The sequence below is a fragment of the Chelonia mydas genome, chromosome 1 (assembly GCF_015237465.2).
Source record: "Chelonia mydas isolate rCheMyd1 chromosome 1, rCheMyd1.pri.v2, whole genome shotgun sequence".
NCBI lineage: Eukaryota > Metazoa > Chordata > Testudines > Cheloniidae > Chelonia > Chelonia mydas.
In genome coordinates, this window is record NC_057849.1 from 40,172,015 (window position 1) to 40,193,701 (window position 21,687).

The following is a 21,687-nucleotide window of genomic DNA, read 5'->3' on the forward strand; positions in this document are numbered from 1 at the left end:
GACCAATTAATGCGCAATACATTAGTGAGCGTTAGAAATTACATCTCACAGTGCACATTGCTGCCTATTTTTCTCTTGCATGGGGTTGAGCAACTCTTATGTAATGGAGAGTCTCAGCTTCTAGCCTCAAGGAGCTGTTTGTTTTTTTCTTAAATGAAAAACCTGTGGGGTGGGGGGAGGAGCTCTGAAAGGAAAAGCAAAAATCAACATGGCATAATGGCACCTGAGGTCTTCCCTTAACCACTGGCTCACTCTTCCGCTTTTCAGCATATAAAGCCTGATTTCAAGAAATGCTGAGCACTCACAGATAGTCCCATTGACTTTTACTGGAATGATGGGTGCTCAGCACTTCTAAAAATCAAGCCCATAATGTCTTTCCTGTGGCTGTGGGAGTAACTGCTGAACCAAGGAAGCTGTGACAAAGAAATCCTGATCACTTTCTGATGATTACAAAGTGTACTCTGGTTATGTGAAATTAGCTCGAGGTTTCCCTACACTACAAACCCTGGCAGGATGATTTCTCATACATATACTTTACAGCAGATCATTAATCTCTCTGACCACTGCAGCACTACTGTGACAGGAGCTATGTCCAGTCTAGCCCTCAGCTAGTGGGACAGTTGTTGAGATGCAGCAGTGAATGGAAGGATTAAAACACAAGAAGAAACCTTACGGTTCTGAGACGGACTCAGTAAACTCCAGCAGAAAAATAAAGTGATAAGTCTAATCACTTTTTCTAAATACTTTCATCTTCTTTCGTAGATAAAATCCACTCAGAAAAACAGTGTGAAAAGATAAACAGAGAATTCAAGCATAGTTATTGCATTATCATCCAACTACTGAAATAGCTAAGAAAGCCACCTGGATTTAAAAACAAAAGGCCTGATAAGCGTAAACCTACATAAAGAATATGGAGGCAGCTTATCAGTGTATTGATAGGCACCACCAAATATTTGGAAAAGTTATTTGGAAATTTAGTCAAGAATCCCTTGAAATTCTCTCATTGTGTCACTTAGCTATAAAGCTGGTGGCCACAGTAAATTAAAGATAATTTTGTAAGACTGCAGCATATCTTTACTAGAAAAGTGACTCCTGTAGAAAGCAGGCCACTCTGGAAAGAAATAATGTGCACACTCCAAAGTTACTGTCAAGAAATAGTCCAAGCTTAGCTCTAGGCAAATTGAACATTATAACTTATGAGCAAATTCTAGTTTTCTTCCAAAATTAGCATTTAAGATTTTTTTGGGGGGGCGGGGGGGGGGAGGACGTACGTGGCAGTACAGGAGTACATCCATATTTTGGCTAACCCCTCCAATAGGAAGGATGCATGCGTAAGAGCTGAAATACATGATGAGATAAACTGCAGACCCATACATTCATTATGAAGTGGGTCAGAAAGGTACTGACAAAAGTGGATTCAACAGTACAACAAACAGATGGGAGTACATATGCAGAATCCCCTCTTTGCACACACAGTTTCATACATTCCAGTGAGGAAAACAAGAGACTAAGATCCATGCAACCAAGCTATGGAGTCCCAATTAGTCAATGTGCTTACTAGAAAAGGGGAGAATAAGCAGAAATTTGGTTAGGCTACACATCAGGAAACAGGATGTTCACTGAAACAGAAACCATAATTCTACGGCTGCTGAGCAGTGCTACAGGCTACGCCCAGCACGAGTTCACCAGAATGCTGAAGAGGTGTAGTCTATGATCAAAGCCACAAGCACAACAGAGATTTGTGTCTGTATGGCACTGGAGACCTGCATGATCAGTCATAATAAGTGAACCACACAACAGCAGACCAGTGAAACTGTGCAAGGTACAATAAGACTAACAAAGGGTGTGATTCAGCGCTCCCTGAAACTAATGAAGAGGCTCCTCATTGACTTCAATAGGCTTTGAATGAGTCCCAAAGCAACACACAGTGGGCATGCATACTGGGTAAATGAACAAAGGTAAACTGTGGTAAACCTGGCATATTCATTTTGATAGTGGTATGATCGCCAAAAACTCATATTCTCTAAAAAGCTGTTTCACGTCAGAAAGTTTTACATATAGTTTACTGATCTTGTCTGAAGAAGTTTTAAGTAAAATAGTTTTAAAATATTAGGTTATCCAACTTCAAAGTCTTTTACTTATGATTCTTAGTTCTGCTAGCTCAGGCCTCTGCTGCAGGATTGGGACCTATATCGTACTTTTCTCCTCGAAGTCCGAAAATGTAAATTAGAGCTAGGGAACAGGTGGCCATTTTTCTTGCATTCTATATCATATCCTGATGTGCAGTCTTCTCAGTGAACAATAATTATCTGCCTGAAGCTAGCAATTCACACACTGAAATCCTAGAATTTTAAGATTATTCTTACACCAGTGTCTACTGTCTACAAAAAAAAAAAAAATTAAATGGTTAGTGTATAAGAAGGATTACAAAATGAAAGTTAGTGGTGCATTTAGACTGCAAAGTTTTGTTTTGCTGGTTGTTTTAAAGCAGCTTCTGGAACAAGCAGAGAAACAAAATTGCTATTTGTAGTTATTACAGCCAAGATGAAAGCACCAATTTTGTTTCCAATCCTAAATTATTGTTATATGTGCCCATTCCTTTTGCAAAAAATATCATGAATAAAACTGTAAAAAAAAATATTGTTGGCAAATGTAGTTTTCGCTGCCATTCTAATAAACAGTTAAATGATAGATACACCAAAATATATCTAATAACTTAAATAAAGAGAAGAGCGCTTCCAAAGATTTACACTTATTTAACAAATCAGTTAAAACTTTCAGCATTGTGAAAATGGGAATACCTTTGAATTTTTCCACTGATACACTTTTGGGATGGTTTTGTTTTTAATTAAAAAACTGCAGATAAATTTATTTGCATGCATTTTATTAAATCTCCAGGACATAGAAGATAGTTCAGAAGTGATTGATCTAAATAAAAAATGGTAGAAAGCTTGCCAAGACCATAGAATACACCACCAAAGACAAGTTGATAGAAATCAGACAGTGGCTTCTGACTCCATAGAATGCCAAGCACACATTTTCCCACACTTCACTGTACACCTGTTAGCAGCTGCATCATCTTCCTGCTGAGTAACTGTGTTTGTTCCACAATTGTGTTTTGTTTTCTATACGATGCACAATGTGAAGGGGCTGTATACATGTAAGGTAAATAAACTGCTGCATGTCATGTCTGATAAGTTTTGACACTTGTCTGTGTACTGACTATTTTAGAGAGTTTTAAGCATTTTACTAAGATTAATATTTTGTATCCCTGCCATCTCTATAGCCAGATGCCTTGGTTACTCTGGACCAGATTCATTGCAAGAGGAGAGGCAACTTATGTCTGCTTCAGCCCTGAGGGCTGTCCGATCTCTTGCCCTTGCTGTTGCGGATCCTAAGGGCTATTGCGGTATGTAGTGTTGCTGGACCACAGGACTGCCCTGACTACTCCCCCCCCCATAAAATCTAGAATGCCCCATATAGGAGCATTCCCAGGAGGGCCGGATGGCCCCTATGCACTGATTAAGACAGTTCAATAGGGCTGTAGTACAGGGATGAATTCTCCTGCATTAATCAATCAGCCTATACAGGTCTCAGAGAGAGACACACAGACACAGAGAGAGAGAGAGAGAATGAATGCATTATAAAATTTAAAAAACCTTAAAAATGATTTTAAAAAATGACTTTTGTACATCTACAATTAAAAAAACAGCATATAAAAAGTCCAATATCTCAAGACATTCCAGGCCCAGAAGCAAGTGCTGCGTGTTGCACTGGGACGCGAGTATTCTCATTTCCATTGCCTTAAAGCTCCCATTTCTAACCCTTCAGCATTGTGAGATAATAGACTTTAAACTTCAGGATTGAATATTCCCTACACTGGCTATCAGACCCATATCACATGTCAGGGGGTCGGGACAGTGGAATATGTAGGGAAAGAAGGAAATATTTTTCTGTCAAAAATTGTCATTTGACAATTGTCATTGTCAAAAATAAAATAAATAAAGTAACTCCAAAGTAACTGTTGGAAGCAACTCAGACATTTGCAACGTTGGAAGCAGTCTCAATGGAGATGGATCTGTGTGTTCCAAAGTGCATTATAAATACATGCCATTGCAGTTTATCTCATGGATATCATCTCCACATATGCGGTATAATGCACACATGCAGCTATCTTAGTGAAACTTTTGTTTGGAAATATATTATGGATTCACAGATTTTCATGCCAACAGGAACCATCATGATTATGTAGTCTGAGCTGCTGCATAACACAGGCCACAGAATTTCAGGACCGGATGCCACTGTGCCATACCAGGGTACAATTCAGACTAACGAGTAGCTGTGCCATCCCTGCCCTGTAACAGGGGTTTCACTTTACAATGCCTTGCTGCTGTAGCATCAGCCTGGACTGTTCACAAACAGCCTCCAGACTGTAAGTCACTCCCAACTTTGTCTGTGTGTGCTGCAGCCAACTGGCCACACCTTGATTCTTACCAGCCTTAAAGTCTACCACAGGGTGACCCCAACATACTCCCAATTCCAGATTTTCCCCAGAAACATATATCCTGTACTGCCCAGCCCCCTCCTGGACAGTACAAATACACTAAGTCCATTATTCCTTTAACAGAATAATATGCACACAACTTGTTACCCCAAATGGAGTAACCTAGACACTTCAGCTTGAACACATTGGGTAGGATAAAACAATAAAACAAGTTTATTAAATATAAAGAGATAGATTTTAAGTAGGGCTGTCGATTAATTGCAGTTAACTCATGCAATTAACTCAGAAAAATTTATCGTGATTAATCGCACTGTTAAACAATAGAATACCAATTGAAACTTCAGCCAATCACTCAGACAAACAAGTTTGGTTATAATTTGCAGGAGATAATGCTGCCCGCTTCCTGTTTCAATGACACCTGAAAGTGAAAACAGGCATTCACATGGCACTGTTGTAGTGGGCGTCGCAAGATATTTACATGCCAGATGCACTAAAAATTCATATCCCTTCATGCTTGAACCACCATTCCAGAGGCCATGCAATCATGCTGATGATGGGTTCTGCTCGATAATGATCCAAAGCAGTGCAGACTGATGCATGTTCATTTTCATCATCTGAGTCAGATGCCACCAGCAGAAGGTTGATTTTCTTTTTTGGTCGTTCGGGTTTCTGCATCTGAGTGTTTCTCTTTTAAGACTACTGAAACCATGCTCCACAGCTTGTCCCTCTCAGATTTTGGAAGGCACTTCAGATTTTTAAACCTTGGATGGAGTGCTGTGGCTATTTTTAGAAATCTCACATTGGTACCTTCTTTGTGTTCTGTCAAATCTGCAGTGAAAGTGTTCTTAAAACGAACATGTGCTGGGTCATCATCCAAGACTGCTATAACATGAAATCTATGGCAGAATGTGGGTAAAACAGAACAGGAGACATACAATTCTCCCACAATGAGTTCAGTCACAAATTTATTAACACATTATTTTTTTAACGAGCATCATCAAAATGGAAGCATGGCCTCTGGAATGGTGGCCGAAGCATGAAGGGGCATATGAATGTTTAGCATCTGGCACAAATACCTTGCAACCTGGCTACAAAAGTGCCATGCGAACACCTGTTCTCACTTCCAGCTGACATTTTAAATAAAAAGCAGGCAGCATTATCTCCCAGAAATGTAAACAAACTTGTTTGTCTTAGCAATTGGCTGAACAAGAAGTAGGACTGAGTGGACTTGTAGGCTCTAAAGGTTTACATTGTTTTGTTTTTGAGTGCAGTTATGTAACAAAAAAAATCTACATTTGTAAGTTACAATTTCACAATTGAGAGATTGCGCTATAATACTTGTATGAGGTGAACTGAAAAATACTATTTCTTTTGTTTATCATTTTTACAGTGCAAATATTTGTAATAACAAATAATAATACAAAGTGAGCACTGTACACTTGGTATTCTGTATTGTAATAGAAATCAATATGTTTGAAAATGTAAAAAAAAATCCAAAAACATTTAATCAATTTCAATTGGTATTCTATTGTTTATCATTGCGATTAATTGCAATTAATTTTTTTCATCGCAATGAATTTTTTTGAGTTAATCACGAGTTAACTGTGATTAATCGACAGCCCTCGTTACTTTTTTTTTTATTATACAGGTATTATAAAGCATCCATTAAAGTGTTGGCCAATCTAGTTGTTTTTTTTAATATGACTAACTCCTAACTCAGTTACTGCAAGTCTTCTCAAGGCTAAAGAAACAAAAACAACTCCTCAGATATCCAAAATGCTTTAGCTCATACTAATGTGAAATTTGATGCTTGCTAAATACACTGGCTCTTAAAATGACAGAAAAATCTCTACCCGTATGATACTGTACAGACAACCACTAACTCAGTAAGGTGAAACCCAGAATCTTGAAAGAAACATTTTGTACTTTTCTACAGTTCAGAAAACAAATAAGCTATCAGTATTCTAGTTCCTTCAATTTCAGATTACTGTACTTGAAACCTACTGCATGCTGTTCAGAGCAAGTAACTGCCTTACAAGTGTCTGTTCAACTTTACTCAATATAAAATACAAGAAAGGGTACATGGACACTAATTTTCAGAACTACATTACTTAACTAACCTCCCCCGTCTTCCACTTCTATGTTGTACCCTTTAATATAGTCTATTAACTAGACAGCTGAAGTACTTTACATATGTATATCAGAGACAAGGTGGGCTAGGTATCTTTTATTTGGATCTTTTATTCCGTTGGTGAAAGAGACAGGCTTTCGAGCCTTTAATATCCTGGGACCAACACGGTTACAATATTGCAAACATATATAACAGACAGAGAGATCCAGCATGATCTTATGCAGGGAAATCTTCTAGAGGATTTTAGGTTGTATTTATTTATTTTGGGTGGGGGAATCTTGGAAGAGAGGAGATGATGCAATTCCACAGCCCAAACCCCGAAAATGCTGAGGCTGCTGTCAAAATGGAATACCAGACTGAAATCTGCAAACGATTTGATGTTCTAGCCCTTGCAGATGAAAGCCTTGAACACAAGCAAATAAACAATGTGTAGGACAGTTTCCAGTCTTCTGTTACGGCTGTCACACAAAGTGCTGGGAAAACGGCATCTCAGACCCAAACATCAATGGATCGGTCAACAGACCCTGGATATCATAGAAAAATGATGTATGACTTGCTTAAAGGACCAACCAAGAATACCAACTCCTCAGTACCTTGCATAACACAGCTTTAAAACAGGACAGTAAGACGTTTTGGGCAAAGAAGGCTCAGTTGATGAAAGCTGCGTCTGCCAGAAACAACTACAGCACTGTCTATAAAGAACAGCACAACTTAAAAGCCAGTCCATGAAACAAACTTTGGCTTGTCAAAGATGGATGTGGTAACATACTGAACCCCAGGGCAGAATGTCTCAGTAGATGGAAAGAAAACTTTCACGAGCTTCTTAACCACCACATCCGCGCTGCAGATCTGCAGCTGCAGGAGCACCTGAGAGTCCAGTGACTGCCTTTCCACGTAACATAGAGGATATCCCTGTCAAGGAGGTTCAAAGAGCAGCCTGTAAACTCAAGAATGGCCATGCTGCCAGTATTTGTCTTATAGTTGCTAAGTTGATCAAGCGTGAAAGGGATTCCATATTGGAGCGGCTGACTCACATTAGCAACAAAGTACGGATTCATGAGAAACTACTTGTAACAGAGACCTGGCTCCTCCCCCATCCAGTTTGCTGCAGAAACTTCACAGACTCCACCAGGGGTGAACTTAGTGACACTTTATTTCTATTTCTCTTCACCAATATCACCACAGTCCCCCATGCTCCTGCCTATTTACAATCTTTGGTGAGCTTTAGGCCCTCTCAGCAGGACCTGAGGGGAACAGAAGTCTCCCAACTCTGAGGCCTCTGTATGGCTAGGCTCAGCTAGCTCTGTTCCTCCCTCTCTCCCCCCTCCACTTTCTTCCTGTGTCTCTTTTATCAGCTCTGGGATGATGGGGCCAATTGAGTTCTTACCCCACCTAGCCCACGAGCCTGATTAGATCATTACTCCCAATCAGCGTCTCCTGGATCAGAGTGCAGGCTCACCTACTCACTCCCTGCATTCTATCACATGACCGGACGACTGGTGCTGGGGGATTATTCTCCCACTTTGGAAAGGGAAAGGCGATGCTCTGATGTGTTCCCATCAACACAGCATCACTTTGCTTTCCATTCCAAGCAAACTGTTCATGCTGGTTCTTCTTGAACGTGCTACGCCTGCCAAAAGCAATCTACACCGTCTACAACAAACCAGGTTTATGCCTGGATGATCAACCACAGCGCAGATTTTTTCAATAATTTGTGTAACAGTAAAAGTCCAAGGGTTTTGTCCCAGGAAAGATGAGGTGTCTATAGTCTTTATTTATTTAAAAGCTGCCTTTCCCTCTGTTGATCATCGCTCCCTTTGGCACTATCTGCATGACAAACTCCTTAATCTTCCTGAGAAATGCACTGCCATAGCGAGAGCTGTGTCTTCTTCGGTACTAGGATGTCCAACTGGTTTGAGTGCAATAGAAGTGTCTGTCAATGGCGTGTGGCTGCCCCTGATTTGTTCAACACCATTACTGACTGAACGACGGAAGCCATCACTAGCGGCATACGTTAAGCTCCGAGGCTTTTTCTGCAACCATATTAGGAGATCAGCAGTCATGAGCCCAGAAGCAGGAAGACACATCCTCACATTCCATCTAAATTACATTAGAATAATACAATATCGGGCTGTTAAGAAGGAGATCCTGTCCTAACAGTACCTATCACCATCAGATAAAGACACAGATCTTAAGATGTTTAAAGAAAACTTTGTTTGACAGCATTCTGTCTAGCAAGGAGTCACCTATCAACAGTTGTGGGTGTAAAATCTGTACCTCGTTATTGTTTTGCTTTTATAGAATCATAGGACTGGCAAGGACCTTGAGAGGTCATCTAATCCAGTCCCCTGGCCTCACGGCAGGACTAAGTATTATCTAGACCATCCCTGACAGTTGTTTGTCTAACCTGCTCTTAAAAACCTCCACCACCTCCTTAGGCAAATTATTCCAGTGCTTAACCAACCTGACAGTTAGGAAGTTTTCCCTAATGTCCAACCTAAACCTCCCTTGCTGCAATTTAAGCCCATTGCTTCTTATCCTATCCTCAAAGGTTAAGAAGAACAATTTTTCTCCCTCGTCCTTGTAACAACCTTTTATGTACTTTAAAACTGTTATGTCACCTCTGAGTCTTCTCTTTTTTAGACTAAACAAACCCAGTTTTTTCAATCTTCCCTAATATGTCATGTTATCTAGACCTTTAATCATTTTTGTTGCACGAGACACAAAAAACGTAGCGTGGCCACTTTTTACAAATTTGTGTACAGTGAAGGGTGCAGACTGACAACCAAGACAAAAGAAATAACATGCTCCAGTGCAGAGATTCTTAAGTTCTGGCAGAAAGTGAATAAGATGAATTCAAATCATTTTTCACTTTTAGCCAACTACTATAAGGTTCTAAATGATCAAACTTTGATAATGGGTTATAACAGAGCTTAGCTAGCAAATATTATTATGAGGCCTGATAAGGTGTCAGGATTTTAAGTCTCATATTAGCTGCATGACAATTTTTTTTTCAAATAAAAAAGAGTTAAGCAGATAAATGAAGATATATATAGGTTTAAAGTTTACTGCTTTGGTGTGTATTCAACAATGTGCCCCCGACCGAACACCACAAAATATTGCAATAACCTTTGTTTGCTAGAAATGGAAAAGTCCTCAACTCACCTGAATGAACATAGCACCCTCTACTGCTGTCTTTAAGTCAGTACAGCCACTAATGAGAGACAATTGCTTCTCTGCACTCAGAGTTCCTTTCAGCATTCCTGACTTTTCCAGCTCCTTCATTTCTTTGCTAGTGAAAACACAGAATACACATATAAATTTGTTACACCGCATGCTCTTTTTACCAGCTGGCAACCATATCTAGCCATCCTTTGAAAACTGTATTTTTGTTATTTTGCAATGTCACTTTATGAGTTTGATAAGTTTAAGTGCATGGTTAAAAGTTAATGCTTCCCAGTTGGAGGAGAGAAAGAGTTAAGGAGAGCACAGGTGAAATCACTGGGGAGGGAGGGGTGAAAAGTACATGACCCCCTACACACAACTTTTTATTACCCTACTTATGTCCTCCTCAATATGGCTCTAGGATCATTCTTGGTTCCATCAATTTTTTAAATAATCAAATAGTGTGATCCTGCACCATTGAAATCAATGAGCTTTGCTATTCCCTTCAATGTAAAGAGGATCAGGCCCTTACTGTGGTTGCACTGGTGGTAAGAGTGACGGTCAATAAATGGTCCATCCTGAAATGGGCCTGTATCACCAAGCCGACTACACATAAAGTGTCTGTATTTTAGGACAGATCAATTTCTACAGAAAGAGGGAACATACTTTGATTGCATTAATGGACTGTAGAGCATCAAGCACTATTTTATGAAAGTGGAGGTCTGTACTATTTTAAACCTAATATTTCATGTGTTTATAACATGAAGTTAACTATGGTTTGTTTTAGAACTTAGTGTATGGTCATAGCCTGGAAAGAAGGCGTTTTCTATTTAACCTTTGCTTTCCTAGGGGGGAAAAAGCCACTGTTAAAGGAATCGCCTACTCTCATATATGTTAGAAATACTTTTTATGTTTTTAAATGCAATTTTGTGGGGCTTGTCCCTATGCTGTCCCTTATGTAACTTCTCCAAATCAATTATCTGAGCCACTACTCTGTCTTCCTTCAAATGTGTTTTTTAAGATTAATCTCTATTGTAATAAGAAAAGGAGTACTTGTGGCACCTTAGAGACTAACAAATTTATTTGAGCATAAGCTTTCGTGAGCTACAGCTCACTTCATCGGATGCATTCAGTGGAGAATACAGTGGGGAGATTTATATACACAGAGAACATGAAACAATGGGTGTTACCATACACACTGTAACTTAACTCACTTAAGATGAGCTATTACCAGCAGGAGAGTGTGTGTGGGGGGAAACCTTTTGTAGTGATAATCAAGGTGGGCCATTTCCAGCAGTTGACAAGAACATCTGAGGAACAGTGCGGGGGGGGGGGGGGAAATAAACATGGGGAAATAGTTTTACTTTGTGTAAAACCCATCCACTCCCAGTCTCTATTCAAGCCTAAGTTAATTGTATCCAGTTTGCAAATTAATTCCAATTCAGCAGTCTCTTGTTGGAGTCTGTTTTTGAAGTTTTTTTGTTGAAGAATTGCAACTTTTAGGTCTGTAATCGAGTGACCAGAGAGATTGAAGTGTTCTCTGACTGGTTTTTGAATGTTATAATTCTTGACGTCTGATTTGTGTCCATTTATTCTTTTACGTAGAGACTGTCCAGTTTGACCAATGTACATGGCAGAGGGGCATTGCTGGCACATGATGGCATATATCACATTGGTAGATGTGCAGGTGAACGAACCTCTGATAGTGTGGCTGATGTGATTAAGCCCTATGATGGTGTCTCCTGAATAGATATGTGGACACAGTTGGCAATAGGCTTTGTTGCAAGGATAGGTTCCTGGGTTAGTGGTTCTGTTGTGTGGTGTGTGGTAGCTGGTGAGTATTTGTTTCAGGTTGGGGGGCTGTCTGTAAGCAAGGACTGGCCAGTCTCCCAAGTTCTGTGAGAGTGATGGGTCGTCCTTCAGGATAGGTTGTAGATCCTTGATGATGCGTTGGAGAGGTTTTAACTGGGGGCTGAAGGTGATGGTTAGTGGCGTTCTGTTATCTTCTTTGTTGGGCCTGTCCTGTAGTAGGTGACTTCTAGGTACTCTGCTGGCTCTGTCAATCTGTTTCTTCACTTCAGCAGGTGGGTATTATAGTTGTAAGAATGCTTGATAGAGATCTTGTAGGTGTTTGTCTCTGTCTGAGGGGTTGGAGCAAATGCGGTTGTATCGTAGAGCCTGGCTGTAGACAATGGATCATGTGGTGTGGTCTGGGTGAAAGCTGGAGGCATGTAGGTAGGAATAGCGGTCAGTAAGTTTCCGGTATAGGGCTGGAGAAAATGCCTTATAGCGAGAGGCTTAAAGTGCTCAATCAGTTTAGCTTATTGAAAAGAGAATTGAGAGGTGACTTGATTTCAAGGTGTATGTACCTTCACAAGGAGAAAATACTGGGTACCATAAGGTTCTTGATTAAAGTGAAGAAAGACATAAAAAGAACCAATGACTGCAAATTAACACATCTAGGAAGAAGGAACAGAGGCCATACTTACTGCATTTGGGGGATCTGTCCTGGAAGGCAGTGACACTGAAAAGGTTTTAAGGGGCATAGTGGACAAACAACTCAACATGAAATGCCAGTGTGATGATGTTGCAAGTAGGGTTAACGTGATCCTTGGATATATAAACAGGGGAGTAAGAACAGGGAGGTGTACAGTATCTTTAATCTTTGTATAGTATTGATAAGACTGTGTAGAGTTATGGTGCCCATATTTTTAAAAGAATATTGAAAAATTGAAGAGGTAGCAGGGAAAAGCCACACAAGTGATTTGAGGGCTGGAGAAAATGCCTTATAGCGAGAGGTTTAAAGTGCTCAATCTGCTTAGCTTAAAGAGAACTGAGAGGTGACTTGATTTCAAGGTGTAAGTACCTTCACAAGGAGAAAATACTGGGTACCATAAGGTTCTTGATTATAGTGAAGAAAGACATAAAAAAGAACCAATGACTGGAAGCCAGGGTGGATAAAAATCAATGATTTAAATAAAAAAAAATCAGATTTTTTTTTATTTAAATCAGATTTTTTTGATAAAATGCTTTTTGAGGAAAAAACCTATCTAAAAATAGTTTTAATTAAGGTACATTATAGCTTAAAGATATCTCATCATGGAATAGGGATTATAAATTCTAATGCTATAGTATGAGACAATATATTCATGTAATGTTTAAGAAAAGTTTTGTAAATGAGTTCCAATAGTTCATGGATTAGGGACTCAATCTTATGGGTTAATCTTTCTATCTACCCAATGGGATTCAATGCTCAGTCTAGAAGATACCATCAGAGATGCTTACTCTTGCAGTTTTCAAACTGTGGATTTGTGTTTCCAGAGATAACATGCTTGTTAACAGCAAAAATGTTTTTAAATAAAATAATAAATAAATAATATATAGAGGTAACAGACCTCAACCCTATTGTCCCTCTGCAAATTTGCGTACATAGAGTCAATCCCTTACCTCTCTCTAAAAGTACAAAGTTTCAAAAAGTTCAATGAATAGAAGATTGTTGGGGGCGGAATAGATCTGAACAAGGAGAAGAAGTCTGGAGATAAATGTGGGAAGGGAGGGGCAGGCAGTAAAAACAAAAGTGAAACTGTTTGAGCAGCATATTTCAGAAGTCTTGGGGTCTTTCTGAGTGTAGCCTTCATTGATTTGAGATCTAGCATGCCATTCTCTCACTAGAAGGGAAAACCTATAATGGCAGCAGGCTGTAAAAGAGACCCAGTTTGGGAATATTTTAATAAAGTTCCTCTACCTGTGGGTAAGACAGGCAGGTGTGCAAAATTCAAACAGTGGAACAAAGAAATGCAAGGCCTGATTGCCCGAATGAAACAACATCATGAGAAGTGTTCCTTCTTAGGAGGAAGCTGCGCTGAACATGATGAAAGGAACGTGTCTGAACATGCAGGATCTTCAGGTTGGTAAACTTTATTTCATACTTCTTTCTTAAGGACTGTCCCTCTTCCTTCTGGACTGTTCTTGAATTCTCATGTTTGACCAAAAAAATATAGTTGTTACTCTATGGTACTATCATTTTAGATGCAGTTGTGATAAATAATAAATGGCTGAAATAGGCAGATCTTTTTTTACAATTTCACCTTTAAAGTAGTACCCAGTGTCAGTGAATGCAATGAGTAATACTAAATGAGCAGTATGGTAATAATAATTAAATAACTGCATTGACTTATTTTGTTTTGGAGAATCCATCCTCAACATACAGGATTCTGAAGACTATCCACCTTCAATATCACAATAATTTTCTATACAATTTTCCAATGACAGTGTTTCAGTCACATCATGTATGTCACAGAGCCACAGTATATCACCTGTAGCAAAAAGAAAAAAAAAATCTCCATCATCCAGAAACAACCATAGATAAGTTTGTGATAAGAACCAGCAGATTACAAAAAGAGGTTATTGATGAAAAAATTGCCCGGTTTGTTCGTGCAACAAACTCTCCTTTCCGTATGATTGAGAACCCACACTTCATTAACATGCTTCAGTCATTAAGACCAGGATACAGTCCACCCAACAGAGGAGATGTTGCAGGCAAATTGCTGGATAAAGTGTATGAAAGAGAAACTGAGCAGTGTGCAAAAGGTCTAGAGGGTAAAATTGTTAACCTGAGTCTTGATGGGTGGAGCAAGGTCCACAATGATCTTGTTGTATGTGCTTGTGTGACAACAGAAGAAGGGAATGTCTTCCTTACAGAAACAATTGATACATCAGGAAATGTACACACAGCAGAATACTTACAAGAAGTAGCAGTAAAAGCTATAACTGGAAAAAAATTCAAATGTCTAGTACGCAGGTTGGTCACAGACAATGCTGCAAATGTATCCAAGAAGAGAAAAAAATTTAGTAGTGAAGAGACTCCCAAGCTAATAACACACAGTTGCAGTGCTCATTTGATGCACCTCCTAGCCAAAGATTTCAGTGTTCCAGAAATAAAGGCTAATGTTGTTGAAACTGCAAAATACAGTAACTCCTCACCTAACGTCCTCGCACTTAACGTTATTTCAAAGTTAAGTCGCTGCTCCATTAGGGAACATGCTCGTTTAAAATTGTGCAATGCTCCCTTATAATATTGTTTGGCTGCCTGCTCTGTCCACTGCTTGTAGGATTCTGTGGAAGAGCAGCGACTTTACAAGGGAGCATTGCACAAGTTCCTCTTCTCCGTCTCCTCCCCCTCCCTCCCAGTGCTTCCCTGGCACCAAACAGCTATTTGGCGGTGCTGAGGACTTTCTGGGAGGGAGGGAGAGAGCAGGGAAAGCGCTGTGTCTCCGCTCCTCCCCAGAAAGTCCTAAGTGCCGCCAAACAGCTGTTTGGCAGCAGGGAGGTGCTAGGAGGGAGGGGGAGAAGCAGGGATGTGGCGTGCTCCGGGGAGGAGGTGGAGTAGGGGTGGGAAGAGGTGGGCCTGGAGTGGAGCAGTGATGGGAAGAGGTGGGCCTGGAGCATCCCGGGGCAAAGTCAGCACCTGTTTTTCTGGGGGGAAGCTGCCGCTGCTGCTGCACAAGGTGCTTCCTAGCGTCCTTGCCTGCCTCATTGTCTGCAGTGGGCTGTGTCTGTGTGGGGTAAGCCAGGGGCACCTCTCAACCACAGTACAGTACAGTACCATACAGTATATAATGCCTTTTGTCTGCCCCCCAAAAATTTCCTTGGAACCTAACCCCCCCGCATTTACATTAAATCTTATGGGAAAATTGGATTCATTTAACGTCATTTCACTTAAAGTTGCATTTTTCAGGAACATAACTACAACATTAAGTGAGGAGTTACTGTACTTCCGTAACAACCACTTTGCAGCAGCTGCTCTGAAAAAAGTGGGCGGAACCAAGCTAACTCTCCCACAAGACGTGCGATGGACCTCGATAGTGGACTGTTTTGAGCACTATACCAAGAACTGGCCTAATCTGATAACAGTTTGTGAACAAAATCATGAAAAAAGAGATGGCACCGTCACAAAGTTCTCAACAATGGGCTTAAGAGAAATGTTGAACACATGCTTAGTACGCTGAAGCCTATTTCTGTAGCCTTGAACAAAACGCAGGGAAATAGCTGTTTTATTGCTCATGCTGTTGAAATTTGGAATGAACTGAGTGAGATCTTAAAGAGAAATAAGCAATAACAGAGTTAAATTACAAGCATTAAAAAAACAAATGGGACAAGCACTATCGCCAGCTCTTTTTCTTGCAAATATTCTCAGTACTCGGTATCAGGGTCAAACCTTAACTGCTGAAGAAGAGGAGTTGGCTATGACATGGACATCCAGCAATCATCCCTCCATAATGCCAACTATAACAAACTTCAGAGCTAAGGGTGAACCATTCAAGCAATATATGTTTGCTGATGATGTTTTAAAGAAAGTCACACCAGTGAACTGGTAGAAGTCACACTTAAGCACTTGGATTCAGAGACTGTTGAAGTGATAATCTCACTTTTAACAGCAGTAGCTTCTTCTGCCGGTGTAGAAAGAATATTTTCTTTGGACTAATTCATTCCAAATTGAGAAATCGTTTGGGACCTGAAAAAGCAGGAAAGCTTGTTTTTCTTTTCCAGATTATGAACAAACAGGAAAATGGAGGTGAAGATGACTGAGTTAGCTGCAGAAGCCAATATTTGAAGTTTCTCATGTTGACCTGGCTGCCATAGTCAATTTAATTATATTTTTTTAAATATTTCATTTAACTATTTTAGTTAAAAACAATTTTAACAAAAACAAACCTGATTTTAAAAAACTTGAATGTTTAACTAAATTCAAAAATTCATATGCTTGTTTTGTTAAAATATTATGTTTCCTGTTGAAGAAAAACATCCAGAATACATAACATTGTTGTTTTAGTTACATAAAACAATTTAAATGTCTGTCTGGTGATGTTCTCCTCCTAAGACAGCATGGCAAGAAAATCCTCCAAATACTAACCTGCTGAATTGGAGATAGTTCACCTCCCAATGACTTCATAAATATCTGCTTCAATTACCTTTGGTAAATGAAATAACTAAACAATCAGTAATTTTCTGATATAGCTGTAAAACTAATCTGAAAAGTTTTCAAAATAAATCACTTAAAAATCAATAGCGTATACCTTCTAAAAATGAAACCTACATCTATTTCTGAGTTGTGAAGAATATGTATAAAGGTTATAACAACCAATAAGAATGCACTTTTATGTAGAAATCCATGATTAAATCGAGTCTTCCTGACTAGTGATTTAAATCATGATTTAAATCAATTTGATTTAAATCAAATCCACCCTGCTGGAAGCTGAAGTCAGACAAATTCAAATTAAAAATAAGACATTTTTAACAGTGAGGGTGATTAACCATTGGAACAAGCTACCAAGAGTCTTCCCATTACGTATCAAAGAGAAACCCCTCAAAACGCCTGATTTTTCTACATCTATATAGAACACAAATTGCTAAAAATAAACCTTGAAAAATAAAGTTAATAAACCCTAAAGAAGCCCTAGTTATGGACTTTAACTCCAAATGTCCTCAATGGATTATAAAGAAGGTGGAATTTTTATTATACTAGAAAGAACAAGTGAGGCTAATCATTGCTTGGAACATGCAAGATGTCAGCATGTACTCTGGCTCATGATTCTTAAAAAAACTTTTTCCTCTTGACTTGGCCTTTGCTTTAAATAGAGTTTACATTTTTTTTTTGTAAGTAACTCTGGGTAACTTTTACTGTGCTGTAGAGTCGACAATGCCAACAAAAACAAAAAGAAAATGGATCAATGACACAATGATCTTTAACTTCCAATCTAAGAAGTGCGAGCCTGGGTGAACAGCCAGAGATATTGCATTCCTATTCTCTCTTGAGCATCTTTACTGAAAAAAAAATCCAATTATTCATTCTTTGTTAGGGGAATGAAACCAGAAGTCTGAAATGAAAACAAAATTTCTGGGGTCAGTTTGGCTTGCAACTCCCTGCAGTTTCTTAAATCCATAATCGGCATTAGAATTTACATTTTAGTATATGCACATTTTTAACCTTCTGCTGAGACTTTTATTCTATTCATAAATTCTTGCCTGTTTTGATTGCAAATGCATCTACAATATTGAGAGTTCACCATAAGTATGACAGAAAATGGAAGTGACTGACCTGTAATTGGAGATTTTTCAAGATGTGTTGTTCCCATCTATATTCCACAAGTGGGTACACATGTGCTCCTTGCGGCTGAGATTTGTGAAAGTAATGTCTGTTGGTCCATGCAGGTACAGTTGTTCTCCTCGTGCTCCGAACTGAGGGCACAAATGGCAGAGCAGACTGACACCTTTCCAGTTCCTTCTCTTATCGTGAATCAGATGGGATCCGAAGCAGAGGGGAAGGAGGACAGGTAAAGATGGTCTCTTTGGGTGTAGAAATGTTTCTAAGGAGGACTCAGGCCGATAGAGGAGGAGACTGTGGATAGGGCAGAGTGAAAATATCCTCTGGTGAGGTAAAGGTTTCAGTCCCTCCCGGAGTCTGAGGAGTCCCTGAGGTGGGAACCAATTAATCAGGGGTGTCCACTGGTCTGGTACTCAGAGGATCCCACAGGGAATGTGCTGGATCTGTCAAATGGGGGTCCAGCATAGTGTTTCCAGACCGGACCAGTGGGTGATCTTTTTGTCTTTGGACAGCGCCAGAACCAGCACTGATACATCTTCTTCCTTTGAGTCTTTCCTTCTTGTATGGAAGGTATGTGCAGGCCTAATTCCTTAGGACCTCTGCTCAAGGACTCACCCAATTTGGATCAAGATGGGAAGGGAATCCTTTTCTTAGAGGCAGATCTGAATGAGGATCTGTCCTTATGCTATGGTCATGTCCCCAACTCTCATGAGAGGGTTTCTTAGGTTTAACTGTTTTGCCTCTACTCTGGAGCTTGTGCTCAGAGGAGCACTGCTCACAGTCTATATGGGGGGGAATCTCCTCGGCCTTGATCCAACTGGGGCCTCATGGCCTGATCCACAAGCTGCTACTGTCCCTCACAAGACTAAGGAGGGTCGGAAGCTGCAGGTGCTGCACTTGGGGTGGCAATGTGAGCGCCCCCCCCCACCCAAAGCAGTAAAGGCAGTGCTGGAGCTTGTCACTGATGGATAAGAAACAGGGGCAAGAGACCCATGGCTCTTGGACCAGTCCTCCTTGGGGAGAAGCTCCCATAGGTGGGTGACTAAACTAACGATAAAAAACACGAAACACTAAGTCTAAACTTGTCAAAAACTTTTTACAATCTGTATTTACTGTAGAGGAAGATCATAGTGGACACAGTATTCTGACTCAGGCCAAACAGAGGTAAGAAGGAACTGGAGAGACATCGGTCCACACCACGCCTTATACCCTCAGTCTGGAGCACAAGGAGAGCAATTGCACACATATGGACCAACGGACACTACTTGATATAAAACTCCAGTCTCATGCACATGAATGCATGTGTGCCCATACATACAGGAACCAGCACTCAAAGAAGAATCAGACCTTTTCTGCCTGAAATTTAGAGCTGGTTGGAAATTCTCTAATGGAATATTTTTCTGCTGGAGAATACAGATTTATTGAAATCGAAACGTTTCAACAAGACTGAGCTTCCAGGTTCTCAGCTCTCCTTTAGCCCTCCAGGTTCTTTCTTAAACACTGCTCTGTGCACATTAAACACCATCCCTGAACTAACCTATAAGGCCACAGCCCTCTTAGCCTTACAATCCAGCCTCAAGACCCATTTCTACTCTTATGTCTACAAAAAAACCCAGCCAATCAACAATGGTTAACTAGAGGTCAGTGTTAACTGGTATTTATTAAAAACGCTTATTCAAATACATCAAAAGGTGCACACAACTACCCTATATAATGATGAAAAGTTATTACTGTCACATTTTGTCTCCTTTTTCCCCGTTCTCTTGTATGGTTTATAATACTTACTTGTGTCTTGTCTTAAACTGTTAGTTCTTTATCAGAGGGGTAGCCGTGTTAGTCTGGACTCTTTGCCACTGTTAGTTCTTTGGATCATGGGCCGTGTCTTCCTAGACTGGAATCTCTTGTTGGTGGGCAAGGAAGAGAGACTTCCCATGGTCTTTCTTATTCCTTATAGTTTTAAATAGTTTGTAATGCACTGGCTTGCTTATGCATAGTATTGTGCACCAATGACCTCTGCTGGACAGAGTGTTAATTCTACTTACAAACTCATCTAGATTCATTGCTTTTAAAAGCCAGAAGGGATCATAATGATTATCTAGTCTGACTTTCTAAATAATACAGGTCACAGAACTTTGCCCAGTAATGTCTGCATCAAGACCATAACTTTAGCTATTGCATATACCTTTTAGAAAGACATTCAATCTTGATTTAAAGATTTCAAGAGATGGAAAATCCACCACACCCATAGGTAAATGATTCAAATGGTTAATTATCCTCACTGTTAAAAATGCATCTTATGTCTAGTTTGAATTTGTCTAGCTTCGGCTTCCAGCAATTGCTTCTTGTTATGCCTTTGTCTGCTAGGTTAAAGAGCTCTCTATCATCAGAAATCTTCTCCCGATGTAGGTACTTACAGGTAGTCATGAAGTCACCTCTTAACCCTTTTCTTGGATAAACTAAATCAATTGAGCTTTTTAGTCTCTCACTGTAAAACAGGTTTTCTAGCTCTCCAATCATTCTGTAGATCTTTTCTGAATAATTTCCATTTTTTCCACATCCTTTCTGAAAAGTGGTACAATACAACCTCAGAGTTACAAACAACTCAGGAATGGAGATTGTTTGTAACTCTGAAATGTTCGTAACTCTGAACAAACATTATGGTTGTTTTTTCAAAAGTTGACAATTAAACATTGACTTAACACAGCTTTGAAACTTTACTATGCAGAAGAAAAATGCTGCTTTATTTAACAGTTTATGTTTAACACAGTGCTGTACTGTATTTGCCTTTTTTTTTTGTCTTGTATACACACACGTTACCTTTAGTTAAATTGGTGTAATTTATTTGTAAACTTATTTTGTTAACCTGCTGTAAGTCAGGTTGAAACCAATGTAAGCTTCACCACTCACAAAACTGGACCAGTTTAACTAAATCAATTTAAAAAAAAAGCAATACCGTTAATTAAACCTTTTGTTAGCATCCTCTGGATTTAGACCAGACCTAAGTGTTTGGGAAATCCCTGTACTGAACTGAGTGAATCCTGCCTTTTAGAAGCAGAGAACTGCCTGCACTGATATGTACTACAAAGGAAAAGTCTTTAGAGCCAAAATTTTGCTACCAATCATTTTTTAAATACAGAAAAGGAGGGGTCACCACTGTGATGCCTGAATCAATTTTGAGCTGGAGCAATATAGTTTTTCCTATTTATATTATAGTAGCACCTAGAGGCCTCTACCAGGATCAAGACCCCATTTTGCTAAACAATGTATATATACTGAGCAGGAGACAATCACAGACCTAAAGAGAGTAAGAGTTAGAGAGTAACAGAGGCACAAAGAGGTGAAGTAACTTGCGTAAGGTCACACAGCAGGTCAGTGGCAGAGCTGGGAACAGAACCTCAGTCTCCTGGACCTGAGTCTCATGCCACATTTACTACACAATATTGCCTCCACTCAATACGACCACCACCATTAATTATTAATAATTAGCTTGTTACATCTTCAAAGTTCCATAGAAATATTAACTATTTAATCCTCACAACAACCCCTTGTAGACCAGGTAATTACATATTATTTTCTCCACTTTACAGGTGTGCAAACTAAGACAGAGAGGTTAGTAACTTGCCAAAGGCATTAGGAGTGATATATTAATCCCATGCTTACATATTTGCCCCATGCTTCAACTAGCCTAAGCAAAAAGAGATTCCTGAAGCATCCTGAAGGTGAAGGTAAGGAACAAAATACCTCCTGTTCAAACGAAATGTGTTACAAAGGATTAAGAAATGT

General features: G+C 39.6%; 1 protein-coding gene across 5 annotated transcripts in view; it reads right to left on the bottom strand.

Moving 5' to 3' along the window:
* Window positions 1-21,687, bottom strand: part of CRYL1 (crystallin lambda 1) — an 84,038-nt gene that overhangs the window by 43,881 nt on the left and 18,470 nt on the right. For all 5 annotated transcript variants that reach the window (XM_037890855.2, XM_007059125.4, XM_037890861.2 and 2 more), the window contains one exon: window positions 9,801-9,927. In XM_037890855.2, the coding sequence (XP_037746783.1) occupies window positions 9,801-9,927 (127 nt within the window). The remainder of the gene's footprint in view (window positions 1-9,800; window positions 9,928-21,687) is intronic.